The sequence below is a fragment of the Sparus aurata genome, chromosome 19 (assembly GCF_900880675.1).
Source record: "Sparus aurata chromosome 19, fSpaAur1.1, whole genome shotgun sequence".
Lineage (NCBI taxonomy): Eukaryota > Metazoa > Chordata > Actinopteri > Spariformes > Sparidae > Sparus > Sparus aurata.
In genome coordinates, this window is record NC_044205.1 from 16,273,316 (window position 1) to 16,289,506 (window position 16,191).

General features: G+C 42.8%; 2 protein-coding genes across 3 annotated transcripts in view; one reads left to right on the plus strand and one right to left on the minus strand.

Moving 5' to 3' along the window:
- Nucleotides 1-3,184: 3,184 nt before the first annotated feature.
- Nucleotides 3,185-7,638, minus strand: gdap1 (ganglioside induced differentiation associated protein 1). The gene is made up of 6 exons (XM_030397483.1): nucleotides 7,443-7,638; nucleotides 5,725-5,917; nucleotides 5,091-5,264; nucleotides 4,831-4,925; nucleotides 4,087-4,201; nucleotides 3,185-3,960 (listed from the first exon to the last, which is right to left on the minus strand). Exons 1-6 carry the CDS (start codon nucleotides 7,599-7,601, stop codon nucleotides 3,608-3,610), a joined length of 1,089 nt encoding a protein of 362 aa, XP_030253343.1. The 5' UTR covers nucleotides 7,602-7,638; the 3' UTR covers nucleotides 3,185-3,607.
- A 2,613-nt stretch (nucleotides 7,639-10,251) lies between these two features.
- jph1a (junctophilin 1a) overlaps nucleotides 10,252-16,191 on the plus strand; it is a 37,122-nt gene continuing 31,182 nt past the window's right edge. The window contains exons 1-3 of one of the 2 annotated variants that reach the window (XM_030398746.1): nucleotides 10,252-10,401; nucleotides 10,546-11,060; nucleotides 15,072-15,840. In XM_030398746.1, the coding sequence (XP_030254606.1) occupies nucleotides 10,682-11,060; nucleotides 15,072-15,840 (1,148 nt within the window). In that variant the 5' untranslated portion in view covers nucleotides 10,252-10,401; nucleotides 10,546-10,681. The remainder of the gene's footprint in view (nucleotides 10,402-10,545; nucleotides 11,061-15,071; nucleotides 15,841-16,191) is intronic. The other variant, XM_030398747.1, reaches the window with a different exon arrangement.

Consider the following 16,191-nt stretch of genomic DNA (forward strand, 5'->3'; position numbering starts at 1 on the left):
TTAGTAATCTGCCCCCGCAACTAGTCGACAGAGGTGTTCTCCAGATCTTTGCTCTGCACATTGCAGTTTGAGGACATTACCGTTCTGACGTTTATAAACCTTCACTCTGGCAGGTAAGGTTGAAATGAGTGATGGTTCATCAGGAAATGGATTTGGGTATGGATTTAGTCGCACTGATAGTTCATCGTTCAGTGGAAGCTGAAAACGTGAGCAGTTATTGTAAATATTTTAACCGTGGCCTTTTAAACGTCTTTTTGTTGATCTATCAAACGTGTCTGGAGCTTCTATTTGACCCACTGTTTAAAATAATTCAAATATTTCCGTTGTATTCGTCTGGGCCAAAGTGCTCGGGGACCGTTAATGAGCTGACAGATTCGTCTAATATCGTATGACACTGGCTCTGCAACAAAGGAGGAAAAGAAAAACACCATTGTTTCACCAGCATTGTACAGTCTGAGTGAGGAGAACTTTGTCCAATTATTGTGAACCACCTGTTGGATTTTAAACAACAGAATAGCGAGATGTCAGGACCAATCATTTAAACAATACGTGACCGTGTCCAGCTCCAGGGAGAGGTTTACTTTGTCAGCTGGCTGAATCGCTCTTGGCTTGCAGCTGCAGCTCTAATAGATAGCAGTCCACAGAAAAATTCATTTATCCAGGACGGGGGCCCTGTTTAAATGAAATGTATATCGGCCTCCACGTTGTAAAGAGTAGAAGTTTTCTCAGAGGAAAAGTCCCTTTAAACACATAGAGTCTGAGGGAGCACACCTCCCTCCGTGTGAATTATGGGGTGTATGGTATTCTCACTGTAATTCAAAGAGGTGAGTGTTGGTTGAGGAAACACTGCCCCCTAGTGGGTTTATTCAGTTATATTCATCGAACAGAGAACTGTCATGTACTGATGAACGCTGTCTCTTATATACAGAAGTGATACAAACAATGAGGACAATCCAGAACGCCACAAGGAGCAAATCGGGAACACGGGGAACACACGAGGACCGGGGAACAGGCACAGGGGGAACAACAGACGCCTGGAGGTAAACAGGACTGATGCAACGGGCAAATCAACAAAGAGCGAGGGAACAACAAACACTTAAATACACGAGGGGAGGAGGTGCAGGTGGAGAGATGCTGGGAGCAAGGGGGGTGCTAACGAGGCTGAGGTGAAACAAGTGCTGAGGGGAGGGAACAGAACACTGGGAGCACAGGTGAGGAGGAAATGACAATGGACCATTCAGCTGGGAGATGTCACGGGGCGGCAATGATGCACCTTATTCTTCTGAGACTTCTTTTGGAGATAAAGTCTTGCTGGCCAGTCCTCAAAGTAAATTCAGAGCGAGAATGAGACTTTGCCTTTTGGTAACAAAGAGGATCCAGTTACTGAACATTAAGGTCTATCTCTGGAAGACAAGTTTCGACAACCTTTTAGAGGGCCTAACTTTGACTGTGGCAGTGGCCCCGGATGTTGTCCCTCCCAGCTGAGGCGATCTACTGGACGGATCCCAAAACTTGATGTCACTTTTTGTTGCCGTGTGCAGCCGTATGGTTTTTCCAGTGCTCGCACTCCAGCATGAGCTTATGGTCTCCTTTGACAGCTTGGCTAGCATGTGGCTTTAACACGTGTGAGGCGTTTCTTTGACAGCCGCCCCCACCCCCCGGACACTGGAAACAAAGGCCAGACTTTGTTGAAAGGCCCTAGCATGTGTCTGTTTTATGTGAGGCTGAGCTCACGTGAGGAGGGGTTTAAATTAAAGCGGAGCATGTTGAATGTCAGCGTTGGCCCGCACGTTCTGACTGGGCAAACAAAAGACTGTAGACGCTGACTTACATCCAGACCCCCGAGAAATGTGATTAGCAGCCTTCAGATGTTTCCCCTCTGACAAAGTGTTCGAATCCTTTCATGACATACGATCTTTCTAACGATGCTGAGATTGTAATTTTTTAAACGCCGTCCTCGATTAGTTTTGATTGACAGGAAACATCGCAGATTGTTTGGGAGCGCTTTAATTTCAGACAGATGTTGCACGTGAAGGCCCGAAGATGCTAATGCGATTTCGAGAGCTTTCATTCGCCTGTCATTACATAGAGAATATTTCAAGACAGTTATCCATCGGTCGCAGGGTGTAACATGAGTGCGGCTGTGATAGCAAAGCGCCTACAGTTCACATATGTTAACAGCCGGGCAGATCAGTTTGTCAAACACTGACAGACTTTTTAACATTTTTAACATGCAGATATGGACGATAATGAAATCATAAATGACAAAGCACATGCGAGGTGAAACATATCAGGCTCTTAATAGTGATTTAAGTACATCTAAAGCTGTCTGACCATACTGGTGTTTTTGCACATTTTAGCCCATTTTTCCATAAAATAGCTATGCCGTTACTATAATGGTACTCTACGGAAGCTGAGAACAGACATGATTACAATTTTTTCTCTATTCTGATGCCATTCTCTCAGAATCCAAAGTTAGTTATTCATTCATTTCGAAATAACAAACCTTGTTTTTTTCTTGATAACGGGTTAATTCATCACAAGAAAGTGAATCGTGAATCGTTCGATTCAGAGGAGTGAAACCGTGACATACACACACACGACCGCGGGGATGGTTTTGTGAGTTTTTAAAGCGGATATATGTACTTTTTCTGAATATTTGCCATTGGTTCTAAGAATGTTCTCCCTATTTGATATTTACATTAGGGCCAAATATTTGTAAAGGATGGACATCAATGGACATCAACTCGAACATGTGTAACTGTCCAGAAGGCTGCAACCAAAATAATTCTCGTCGACGTAGAGATTGGTGGGTGTTCGAATGGTATAATGGATAATTTATAGACATAAGTAAGCACGGCACTACAGATGCCTGACACACTTGATAATAAATGCAGAAAACGACCTTTTGTTATCCCGTGATAACAGATGAATTATCTTGTTAATCGTTAAAAAGATAAAAGCATATCCACAGCGCAGTACTGACAGCTTCAGAAATAATTCCGTTTTTGTTTTGTTTGCCCAAGCAGCCGTTGCATTCCATCACTTTCAATACAGTATGAACATTTGTCTGCATGTGTATATCGAAGTTATGCTACAATCACCTGTGAGACAGTCAAAAGTCCAGACTTTTGATGGAGGAACGGTACATTCATGAGCTGTGATGTGCAAAGATAGTCTTCACTTTTTCATCTTTTGACGTGTAATTTATTCTTAACTGCCGATAGCTTGTAAATACAATGCTGTTTGGAAGCTGACTTCATTTGTAAAGCTGCAAAACACACAACATGTGATATATGTGTCTGATAATGAATGGCAAAAACATGTAAATACAGCAGTATGATCCTGTAAGCCAATCCTTTGGCGTGTAATGCAGCAATGGGATCATAAAAAGTGCATTTTGTGTCAAAAACACAAGACAGTTAAAGTTTGTTTTAGTTACATACAGTATTACTGATGCCTGCTGAATGATTGGATTACTCTAGTGCTTGAATCTTAAACCATTTAAATTATTTAAATAGGCAACAGTTCTCATATTTTTCTGTGTTTCTCTACCTCCCAGACCCAGATTCAGTCCCAAAGCAGCTGAAAACATGTGTCGCCTCCCTCAGAAGGTGAGAGTCAGCCTCTTCTTCATGTAGAGGAAAGCGAGGTACGTAGCTCCTCCTAGAACACCAATCAGCAGGGTGGTGCCGAGAATAACCGGCGCGTTCTTCCTGGCCACACGAAACGCCACGGGGAGGACGGCGGAGATCAGGATGTTGTTGACGTGGCCCAGCACTCTCCTGAAGGCCGGGCGCTCCACCACGCGCTCGTAGTACGTCTCCAGGTTCACGCGGTTACCGTTGCCCCAGTAGCGGCGGGAGAGGCCGAGGAACTTCAGGCGGTGTAAGGTGACAGCCAGGGAGACGTCGGCCATGCTGAAGAAATCGCCGCACAGCCAGGGCTGACTGCCTTCTTCTACAGGTAGAAGAGGACATGAAGAAGAGATTACGTGACATCCAACCTTAAACTGTGTGAACATGATAACACTCTTTTATTCACTGTAAAATGGTTGCTTAGCAACAAGCCGCTGTGGTTGTGTACCTGGTGTTTCTTCCACCCTCCTCTGTAGCTCAGTCTCCACCTGATCCATCACACTCTCCAGCTCATCCAGGAGCTTCTTCAGGTACTTCATGTTGTCGTGGTCAAACAACTTGGACTGCAGGGACATTTTTCATATATTAATGCATGAGTGCACGTTCACTTCTGTTACGCTTTGTAGACAGAGAAAAAAAAAAAAAAAACGTATACAACATTTCAGGCTGGGCACCAAACTGCATACGCATTGAAAATATGTCATGCCTTCATTTTAGGCTTTTTTAGGTTGTTCAGTTTACCAAAAATCATTCCAATGAAACACACATAATACCCTCGAAATGCACGCCTACGACAACAATATCGACTTTCGGCTGACCACCTCATGAAGCTCATCGAGAGAATGCCAAGAATGTGCACATCAGTAATCAAAGCAAAGGGTGGCTATTTGAAAGAATCTAAAATATAAAACATGTTTTGAGTTATTTCACACTGTTTCGTTTACTACATTATTCCATATGTGTTCATTCATAGTTCTGATGCCTTCGGTGAGAATCTACAATGTAAATAGTCGTGAAAATAAAGTAAAACCATCAAATTAGAAGGTGTGTCCAAACTTTCGACTGGTAGTACTTCCAAAAGATGTAGTGTTAGTTGCTGTGTTTTGGCTTTTTAGGGTAGTGTGGCCTTCGGAGGGTTCAACCCTCAGTCTTCAGTGTAAATCACATTCGGCATACTGACATCTTTACTTACTTTCAAGCGCCTCTGTTTTGCTACATAAGCATCTTTAAGCTCCGGGTTCTGCTCTGCCAGTTTCTTCAGCTCAGTTTGTGTGTTTCCGATCTGTGCTGTCACACAAAAACACAGCAGCGTGTTAGGGACAAATAACAGCCTCACTAGAAAATATAAGGCATGACTGAAAAGAGCTCCAATAACCAGAACATTAAGAAACAATTTGCACTTTCTTCATGATACTTTCTCGAAACATGGATGGATCACTACACATGTCTTACTTCGTATACACGTGGCGGCATATGCGGGTATGTGGGAGTCCACCGTGATCTCAGGGTGGAGGATGCAGCCGTGGGTGTAGGCATCCATCTGTAGCGAGTCCAGCAGCTCCCGGTAGTGCTGCACTCTAAGATAGTATGCACTGCCCTCTTCAGGGATCAGCTTGGGGGTGGCCTCTGGAGACAAACGAGGGAGGAGCATTGATGTGAGGCATCAAAACAGAAGGGAATCAAGACAATATAAGTGTAATTTAATGTAACAGCATGACACGTCATTTTTTTATTAGCTCAAATAGTTCCATGCTTACCACATTGTCTCTTCCTCTAAGGCGACTGGATGAGACCCTTAGAACAAAGCTATAATGGACGAGTGCAAACCGAGAGAAAATGTAAAATGTAAAAGAAAACGATTGAACAAATGATCAAAAAAGAAACAAGGGCAAACTTCAAAATGTACAACAAATCAAAACAAAAGAAAACGTGTTTAATTCGAAACCAAATAATCAACAACAAAAAAAAAAAATGCTGAAATGAGAAAGCAAAGTAAGAAACTCAAGAACGGATAGAAGAGGTACAAGACCAATCCAGCCCTGCAACAGATGATCAAAATACATAAAGAGTCTTTATTCAGTCTCACCATTGTTGAAATTCTGCTCCAGGTAGTCCATGATCTGTGTTGGGTCACAGATGACGTTGTCATCGTGGACTAGGACTGGCACCTCGCCGGTGGGGTTCAGGCGCATGAACCAGGGCTCGTTGTGCTCGCTGAGCGGTAGGCTCACATCGTACTCATCACAGCGCAAACCTTTCTCTGCGATGGCCAGACGCACCTGCAAAACAACAACTGTGACTGTTCGTAGGAGTTAAGATATCTCAGTGATCATACCTGTGGTTCATTTTGTCGGACACTTTAAGCTCTCTTGATGGTGTGCACTGGAATTTTCAAACAAATGATTCGAGACATTATGGGGTGTTAGGCTCTTCTTGTTCATTAAAGATCACAACCAAGCAGTTCCTTTAAATCAACCCTGACTTCAAGGAACAGTTTACCCATACATGTGAATTCAGTCATTAGCCACTCACCCGCATGCTGATGGAAAGTTGGCTGCAATGTTATACCCCACAAAAAAATTTCTGGATCTTTAAGGCCAAAACGACATTGCAGGGGGGAAAAAAACATAAATGGCTCCAGTTTAATCCATGTCTCTAGAAGCCTAGAGATCTCCAATTGATTTTAAAATATGTTATTTACACCCTTGGCGCACGGTCGAGCTACCAGTGCATGGGAATTGATAGATAACGAGTGAATTTGCATTTTTGGGTGGACTCTTCCCTCAAGCCCAAAGACACACTTTGTGTGCAGGGAATCCCAACCAAAAAATGTATGTTCCTCTCAAGCGAGTGTTTCTCACACATCACGACAAGAATACAAAAACAGATGGGCTATGGTTTATCGTCAGTTTAACAGAACAATCGCAACAAACACAGCTATCACAGGGACAACTCTTGTAAGCAAAATGGTTTCAATGTGCTGCTGGAGATCACTTTCAAAGATTTAAGAATATATGTTTGTCCAAGAAGTAAAAATCTAATTGAAATATAGAAAACAATAATATTTATTGTCCAGAGCAGATCAATAATTGGTACAATCAAACAGTATATGTTCATAAGAGAGGGAAATATTCTGAGCTAGTGCACTGATGTACAAAAACATGTTTGCTTATGTCACATCGCGGTGATTTTAATAGTTCTCTTGAGTAGAAATGAAATTTGTGATGCAAAATTGATTAACCCCACAGACTGGGAGTCATGAGACAATTACAATGTCTGTTAAAAAAAATTCACAATATGATGTTTTCAAGGTACTATACCGTGCAGCCTTACATTACAACTTCAATGTTCTTTTAAATGTTATGTAGTAAGACTGAGGATGGATATGACTGACATCCCAGAAAATTCTAGGTTTTTCCTCCAACTGTGGGCATTTTTGCAATTAAGTTGAAGCTATCTGGAGCTGATTATTTTCTAAGGCTTACATGATGAGAGCCATTTTAATGGCAGTATCTAAAGATGTCTACATTTCTACTGTAGTACTTAAAAAAACAGAAAGATCTTCAGATGGGCGACCATTTAAAGTGAAGCCAACCTCCCCTATTCTCCCATCGGTGTTCACTGCATTCACATATTCACATCATATCATTCACACTGGACGTATCACACTAAACCATTTACAACTTATATCCTGTAAGACAGCCTCGGTGAAGTATGTCTCCACCTCATCCACTCATGTAACCTGCGGACATGTAGCAGGGAGCTGTCCGCCGCCCTGTGGTGCTGAAACATGAAGCCGCTCACCTTCTGAGAGTTAAACGACTGCGTCCAGTGATACAGAGTCAGTTTGGACCCGCTCCGTGTCGCCACGGTATCACACTGCTGCTGCTCGTCTCTTTCGGGGCCAGTCTCCAGAAGAGCTGCTGTCTCTTCTTGGGAGTCGGGGCTGTTTTCGGACGCCATTTTCTCTGTTAGTATTTTAGGGGACGAGTGAGGTCAGCGTCACGTCACAGTCGACACAGTGCACCCCCTAGTGGCTCGGAGTGGAACATACACCTTCGAGTTTATCTAAACATATACTATATGTCAATTAGTTTTAGTCTCCACCATTACCTCTTCCTTTATTTTATATTCTTTTCCATGTTTTTTTATTCAAGAATATTTTGAATACATACACTGACTACTGCTGTGCACAACCCAACCTACCTCGATGCTACTTTGCACCTCATGTAAATACTGTAAATTTTGTATTTTCATTCAATCAGTTTATTTTAATCAATCTGACTTGTTTTGTGTCTGTGTAACTAACATGCTGACTTGTTTGTGTCTGTGTACAACTGCTCCATGTGCATTTGAATTGAAGTGAAGTGAAGTGAATACAAACAATCCGTACAAGTTCAAAATCCCAGTCCACCCTCAGCACAACCAAACATCAACAAACAAAACAAAACAAAACACAACACAACACAACACAGTTTAGAGGTCTACTAAATATAAGGAGTACATTTGAAACATCTAAATTGTTTAGTTACTTTTCCCAGTTGTGACAGACCAATTCAATGGATGTCAAATATGATTTCAAATCTGTAACAGTGTGACAGGATAATCTTTCGAGCCATTCTCATTTTATGGATGTAATATTTTGCCGAAATAGTTATTAAATAATTATATACATTTAATCTGGGGAGAAGTTAGATATTAAGTTAGATATCAATCTGTGTTTGAGAGACCATCTTTTCCAAGCATTTCTGAAAGGTATTTCTGTAAATCAATCTTCTTCTTCTTCTTCTTCTTCTTCTTCTTCTTCTTCTCCTATTACCGTACTGACCCGAATATAGGACGACCCTGATTTTAAGACGACCCCTCTTTTCAAGACTAATCTTCAGAAAAAGACTCTGATAACCAAAATTGACTTTGTTTAAAGACAGAAAAGTGGTAGTTCTTCTTCTTCTTCTTCTTCTTCTTCTTCTTCTTCTTCTTCTTCTTTTTCTTATTCTTCTCTTTTCCATCATACCTGTTACTGGAAGTTCTGGTAGTAGTAGTGCTAGCATGTAGCATGTGTTAAACCGTGTTTAAAATAGCTTTATTAACGACGTATTTAACTTTTCAAATGTCTACATACATCATTACAAAGCCCCACACGGCTGATCGGTGTAAGTATACTTCAGTAAGTAGGCCTTCAAGGACTGACATCGTAAGAAACAAAGAGTTAGTCAAAGTTTATGTTTGCTGCACTGTTAGCTCAGCAGCTCAACACCTGACTGTCGCGAACCTCTCCAGCGGTGTAATAGGCGCGTTTGTCCAGCAGATGTCGCTGTTATCTATCTCTTCAATGTGAGAAAAAATAGAGAAAACTGAAAGATAACTAAAAAAGAATTGAATAAAAACAGGAATAGGCAAAAATAGACACTTAACAAGAGCAAAGGGAAATTTCAAAGGTTACAAAATCCCAAAGTCACGTGAGATGTATGTGAACAGTATACAGACAATGACTAATATAGGCTATAATATGATTAAATGATGGTACTAAAGTGTATTTAATAACATGTAATTATGAGATAAATACACTATAGACCTAGTGTCTAATGTAATAAAACAGTATAACACATGATATTGAATGATATATTACAATATGTTAAAGGTGCACTGTGTAGTTTGGGAGATGCAATTTTAATCAGAAGATAAAGCTCTTCACTGACTGATTATTTTATGCCTAAACAAACTAAATGACCAAACTCTCCTTCAATTTCATGACGGAATAAACTAAACAAATTTCATATTGTTTCACTTTGTTTATATGTGGGGGACCCTGCCACCTTTCTAGCTTCAAACAGCGTTCTGGGGCCCTTTTTTTTCCCTTTAACTTGTTTATTCAGTTATGGGGGAAAAAAACAGAAAGGTATTATTGCCTCATTGATATCATAAATATAAAAATTCTGAGCGTGAATTTCTTCTCCGTAACTGCATAGCGCACCTTTAATGAGATGTAAGATACAAATACAAGTGATGTAGTGTAGTATGACACAATATACAGTATAGTAGAGCATTAGGATATAACATTAAATATATATAATGATACAGTTTGGCATAGTTTAGTATTTTATAGTGTCTCATCACTGATAAATATAGTATAATGTCTAATAAAATCATATATGTAGGACTGGAGCATGCATTCAACCAATAATGTAGCTACTGAATACGACGTAAACATGGGTTGCATTGATATATTCATATTAGATAGATAGAATTACTTTAATTCTATCTATCATATATCTATCATATTACAACATGATCTCTGAAATTTAATAGAGCTATGTATGGTTTCCAGCTATAGATTAACAGCTCACAGGAATGGGCCATATGAGTGCGATTATGTAACCATGACTGATAAGATAAGACTAAATATAATAAGCCAGCGTGGATTCACAGAAGAATCCCACACTTCTGACGTCGTTATGTAACGCTCACACCTGTAAAGTGAGAGCTACGGTTTCAGATGCGTAGCAGAGATGTGGAAGAGGAACCTTTTTTGGGGGGGGGGGGGGGGGTGACGCGCCTCTTCACGCACGGGGGTGAAGAGAGAGAGAGAGGAGAGGAGAGGAGAGGAGAGTGGGAGGTCCCTGTGGCGTGACGTTGCGATTGGCCCAGTGTCTTTTCCTTAGCAGGGACTCGACGCCTCTCTCTCTCTCCCTCTGTGATCAGTGGGTGAGAGGGGGGAGACGAGCAGCAGCACACAGCGGAGAAAACCCGGCGTGCGCCTCCGGTAAGCGACGCCCACCATTCATACCTCCACACTTTTGCCGTTACGCACGCCTTTTTGTGTGTGTGTGTGTTGCATGTCAGTGTCTGCGAGCGCTGCCCTCTGTCCTCACCCCCCTGTCTCTCTTTTTTTTTTTTTTTATTTTAGTCATCATCTTGTCGGCATCATACTGTCATCTCTCCACCACCACCACCACCGGTCCTGGATCTCCTCAGCCTCGGTCCTGGAGACGCCTGAAGTCTGCAGCACGATCTGCTTTTTTTATTTTCCAGCCTTTATCTGAATGACGGGCGGAAGGTTCGACTTCGACGACGGTGGCACTTACTGCGGGGGGTGGGAGGATGGCAAAGCCCACGGACACGGCATCTGCACCGGACCCAAGGGCCAGGGCGAGTACGCCGGGTCCTGGTCGCACGGCTTCGAGATAGTCGGGGTGTACACCTGGCCCAGCGGGAATACCTACAGGGGCTACTGGTCCCAGGGGAAGAGGCATGGGCTCGGCGTGGAGAATAAAGGAAAGTGGATGTACCGCGGGGAGTGGAGTCACGGTTTCAAGGGTCGCTACGGTGTCCGGCAGAGCCACAACACACCTGCGAGATACGACGGCACCTGGAGCAACGGGCTGCAGGATGGATACGGGATCGAGACCTATGGAGACGGAGGTAGGACTGGGAAAAAAGACAGTTTTCCTCCGGTGCTTGTTTAACGTGCGTGTCGCTTTAACTGCTGTGACTGATGGTGTGTTATGTAGCCTGTGTGTATGTGTGTGTGTGTGTGTGTGAGAGAGAGAGGATGCTCAGACTTAAACCGATGGAGGCTCACGGAGATACATCAGCGCGCGGATCTTCCATCTGATATGATCCAAGTTACGGTTGAGATTGCGCACTGCGCACCGTGGTCAAGCGCATCAACCAGCACCTGCTACCCTCCCGAGCCTTAAAAAAAACTATGACTTATTATCACCCTGCTGATGTTAACTTGCCGGATACGGTTTAAGATAATGTTCCATCTCGTTTGGCAACTACCGGTTGCTCCTCATATGACAGTGGGAGGAGAGAGGGGGGGAGCTGGCAACTATGAGGAGTTCGGAAATCACAGCAAATCAATGTGTTTGGAGCCAATTATAGCCTGACTATCACCTGCTTCTCTGTCGTTTTCACATTTGAACCTTTAACTTATTTGAGACGCCTTTTTAAAGGTGCACTGTGTAGTTTTTAGGGCAAGACATTTCAATCAGAAGAGGAGGATCTTTTAATGCCCAAATAAACTAGATAACAAACTTCATTTTCTCCTTCTAAATAGGCTACTAAATAAACTGATTAAACAAACTGACTTTAAAGGACAGCACAATATCATACAGCTCTGCTGTGGCGGACCCTGCCACCTTTCTAGCTGCAAACGCCTTATTTTCCTGCAACAGCTTGTTGAGTCAGTTATGGAAGAAGCAAATACAGCTGAGTTTGTGTTATTACCTCATTGCTATTCTTAATATTAAAGTTGTGAGATTGAATTTCTCTTCCAAAACCACACAGTGCCCATTTAAGAGTGTATCTGTTAAATAATAGCAAAGATTTGATGCCAGTGTTATGAGTGTGACTTTCAGTGAAAGATAAGCCCACTGAGCAGGTGCACCTTCAGTGAAAACTAATGAAAACCCACTGGATGCTGTTTCCAATTTCTCTTTAACTTCCTACACATAAAACAGACATTTCTGCAGCGCTGAAAATAAACAAATATATCCACCGGCTATGAGTTATGCTGTGTTTGAGGACACCCTCTCAGGCTTGAAAGTGTGATGTTGGTGCTTTGATCTCACCAATCAGGGCTGTGCTCACAGTTTGTCTACAGACCTGTGTGATCAGGGAGGGTCCGCAAACACAAGTGCTCGCGAGGCATATTGTGGTTATAAAACATCTAATTCCCCGCTGTGATTTGTGAGCATCATCTCCGCTAAGCGAGGCCTTATGGTGCAGAGTAAATGCCTCACATATGAGAGCTACAGAGGGCTGGGCTTGGGAAATCAGCTGATCCTAGAGGATCCACCGAACATCTGGCCGTCTGACCCCGACGCATCCTGATAACTTGATCTGCAGGGTCGCTGATTTGAACTGCCGCGCAGAGCCAGCCTGTTAATCTCACACTGTTTATCCATCTAAACTCCTGCCTGGGGTAGTATATCATTTTCTGTTTTGAATCTGACCATTATGGCTTACTTCATTGTTATTGGCCGACGAGATCCGAGGCCGCTGGATCAACAAGCGTTTCTTATTATCAGGATCGGGGGTTGTAATGTGACGCTCTGAAGAAGCTACAGTAGGCCAGCAGTACATGCTCATTGGGCTCAGCAGCACCAAATGGGATTAATGAAGTATTCCTCTCATTATGTGACTCATAGCGATTCCCTGCCGTCAGAGACAAGCTGATGGTGGCGAATGCGCCTACTGTCCGTGGGGGAGTCGGTGGCTGCCTGAAAATAGGCTCCAGGCTGAGTGATTCACATTCATCCCAAGTGATCCTCAGTATCAGTACCTTAATCAAATCTCTGTGATTGAGTTAGTTATACTCACAGTCCCAGATCTGTGGGGAAGGAGAGAAAACATTTCATTGGCTGATAAAGTCTGCACCCATACAGCAAAAGGGCTCCTCTGTGTTCCCGTACGTAATGCTGCTTTAAAGGAATTAGTGCTGATGTAGTCAATGTCTGGCCAGAAAAATGCAAAGTGTACAGCAGAGGAAAAAGAGAAACCTTGCGAAAAACAAACAGAGTTTGTTTTATTTTGTTTGTTTAGGTATTTCTCTTCTGATTAAAATGTCTTTCCCAAAACTTCATAGAGCACTTTTAAGCTTTTCAGACGTCCATATCTTGAAACAATCAGCTGTCATCCTCAGTGTCGGTGCAGACTCTCAAGGACTCGAATGATGGGCCAATTTAAAACTGTTTTTGTTTTGCCTTTTTTGTTTTTGCGCAGATAGTTTGTGGAAATCCCACAATGCAGACATTATCCAGGCTTATATGCTCTTTTTCCCATTGATTTAAGATAAAAGACGGCTCATTTTGGAAGTGGGCCCGATGGGACGAGGCAGACTGTGCACACAAGCAAAAACAGACACGGAGCAGCACTTTTAATGCTTATTAAAATCATTGCGAGACCACTGCTGATTGTGCTTGATACCAGCCAATGCTTAATTTTTCTTCTTGAATCTGATGGGAAATTGAGATCATGTCCAGAGAGTTAATTTAATTTGCTCAAAATAGTGTTATTAAACATGGTATTTTACCATGGTGGACCTACTGAGTTAGAGTTTCAAACTCTGGTCCCCTTATCACACTGCACTCCTGTCCTCTATACCTGAGAAAAATAGTATTCACAAATATTGTTAAAGGATTTTATATGTTTTTTTTAAATATCACATGTTGAATCTCTGTTAAATAAATTATCATGTGAAGATATATCACAAATCATGTTCTCAATGAAATGACTTCTTCGATACTTCATTGCATTGTTTCATCCTAGACAGTGGTGGTTCCCAACTCGGGGCACATGCCCCCCCAAAAAGGGCCAAAAATTGGCCTGAGTGGTTTAAGTGGAATCATCATGCTTCTACTACTACTCTTTGGTGGAACTGCTCACATTTCCATTGACATGCAAGAGAGCAGGCAATGCGTCATGTTAAAGGGGACATAAGATATGAAAGTTGGGAACCACTTCTTGGTGTATGTGTGAATTATAATGAGCTACAATTTTACTTAATCAATCACTTAGTTGAATTAATCTTCAAAGGGCAAAGTTTTACAAATTTCCAGATTTATTTTTTTCTTTATAATTATACACAACTTATAAAAGTCTGCAGCAACACTAGCAGTCTTTCAAGGCATGCTTTGACCTAAATGGTAACATTAGCATGCCACCACAAAATGCTATTGTTTAAAAGGTAAAATTTCTAGTGTGTTCACCATTATAATTTAGCCTTTTAGCATGCTAACAGTACTGGACAAATGGAAATTTGACCTGATGGTGCTGCAAGGTGAAATGTGCCACGCTAGCAGTCCTGTGGTGCTGTACTGTGAGCAAAGTGATGCTATGTGCTAAATGCTAATACCAGCATGCTAACATGTTCACAGTCACAAGATGCTGATGTTGAGCTGAATTTTCAGTCTGTTGGCATGCTACAATTAGCAATAAGCACAATCTGCATTTATCTGATCATATATCACAGTCCTGGAGAAATTACAATTGTACCAGATGATGGTGCTCAGTTAAATGTTTTCACCAAAGTTATTACAATTCATCGCGCCTGGAACATGGACGTCTGTACCAAATTTCATGACAATTCAAGAAATTATTATTTCTTATTATTTTCTTTCATGAATGTCTCTACAAATGTTTTATATGAATCAAACTAGAAGATGTTGAGATATTATCCACGATAAGTAAAAACCTCGACGTGCTGTTGGCGTAACATAAGAGACAGGGAACAACCACAGTCTGTAGGATTTATCATCTGGGAACCATGAACATCAGTAGCAAATGTAATGACAAACCATCTAGTAATTTCTCTGACATTTCCAAAAAAACAAAAACCTCATGGTTTTACTAGAGTTTGGAAACCACTGCTTGTGTATGTGTACTGTGGTTGTGACTGACCCTGACCTGTGTCTACCTGTTCCTCAGGTACCTATCAAGGCCAGTGGATGGGTGGAATGCGGCATGGCTACGGCGTGCGTCAGAGCGTTCCCTATGGCATGGCCACTGTTATCCGCTCCCCTCTGCGCACATCTCTGGCCTCCCTGCGCTCTGAGCAGAGCAACGGCACAGTGCTCCAGGACCTCTCCTCCCCCACAGACACACCGACAGGCAGCCGTGGCGGCTTCGTTCTTAACTTCCACTCAGACAGCGAGGTCGTCACCGGCAAGAAGAAGGGCCTGTTTCGCCGTGGGTCACTCTTTGGCAGCCTCCGACAGTTGCGCAAGTCTGACTCTCGGACCTCAATCTCCAGCAAGCGCAGCTCTGCGCGCAGTGATGCCGCAATGAGCCGCATCAGCTCCAGCGACGCCAACTCTACCATATCCATCGGCGACGGCGAGCTGCAGGATGAGGACCTTCCTCTAGAGGACCATGTGGATGCCACTACGACTGAGACCTACATGGGCGAGTGGAAGAACGACAAACGCAATGGATTTGGTGTTTCAGAGAGATCGAACGGGATGAAGTATGAAGGAGAGTGGCTTAACAACAAGCGCCATGGTTACGGGTGCACGGTTTTCCCAGACGCCACCAAAGAAGAAGGGAAGTACAAAAATAACGTGCTGGTGCGTGGAATAAGGAAGCAGTTGATTCCTCTTAAGAACCCCAAAACCAAAGAGAAGGTGGATCGGGCTGTGGAGGGGGCACAGAGGGCTGCAGCCATTGCCAGGAGTAAAGTGGAAATAGCAGCTTCCAGGTACTGTGTCTATGTGTGTGTCCATTCATGCTTCTGTATGTGCATGTGGGTGTATACTGTGTAAACACAAAAAAAGACAGGGCGAAAATCCTCAGCAGTTTATTTTCAGCATTGAAGAGTCAGAGCAGTGGACTGTTTGACAAACGTTTCCCCGGTCTGATTGAAGGCTCAGTCTTGTGTAAGTGGAGTCCCATGACAACAGCTCCGACCTTTATACATCATCAACAGTCAAGGCTTTTGTGTGGCCAGTGCCATCATCCCTGGAAAAGGTTCTGTTTCTATTCTCTGCCCATATCTTTCATTCCCAGGGAGAGGGGTTGGGGATCTTGTGTGTGTGTGTGTGTGTTGGTC

What these genes read in the sequence shown, in the direction of transcription:
- gdap1 (XM_030397483.1), bottom strand. Translation starts at nt 7,601, where the DNA reads ATGGCGTCCGAAAACAGCCCCGACTCCCAAGAAGAGACAGCAGCTCTT. An exon ending in GGAGCAGAATTTCAACAATG is followed by an intron (nt 5,265 to 5,724) that starts GTGAGACTGAAT and finishes GTTTGTCTCCAG; the next exon opens with AGGCCACCCCCAAGCTGATC. An exon ending in TGCCGCCACGTGTATACGAA is followed by an intron (nt 4,926 to 5,090) that starts GTAAGACATGTG and finishes TTTGTGTGACAG; the next exon opens with CACAGATCGGAAACACACAA.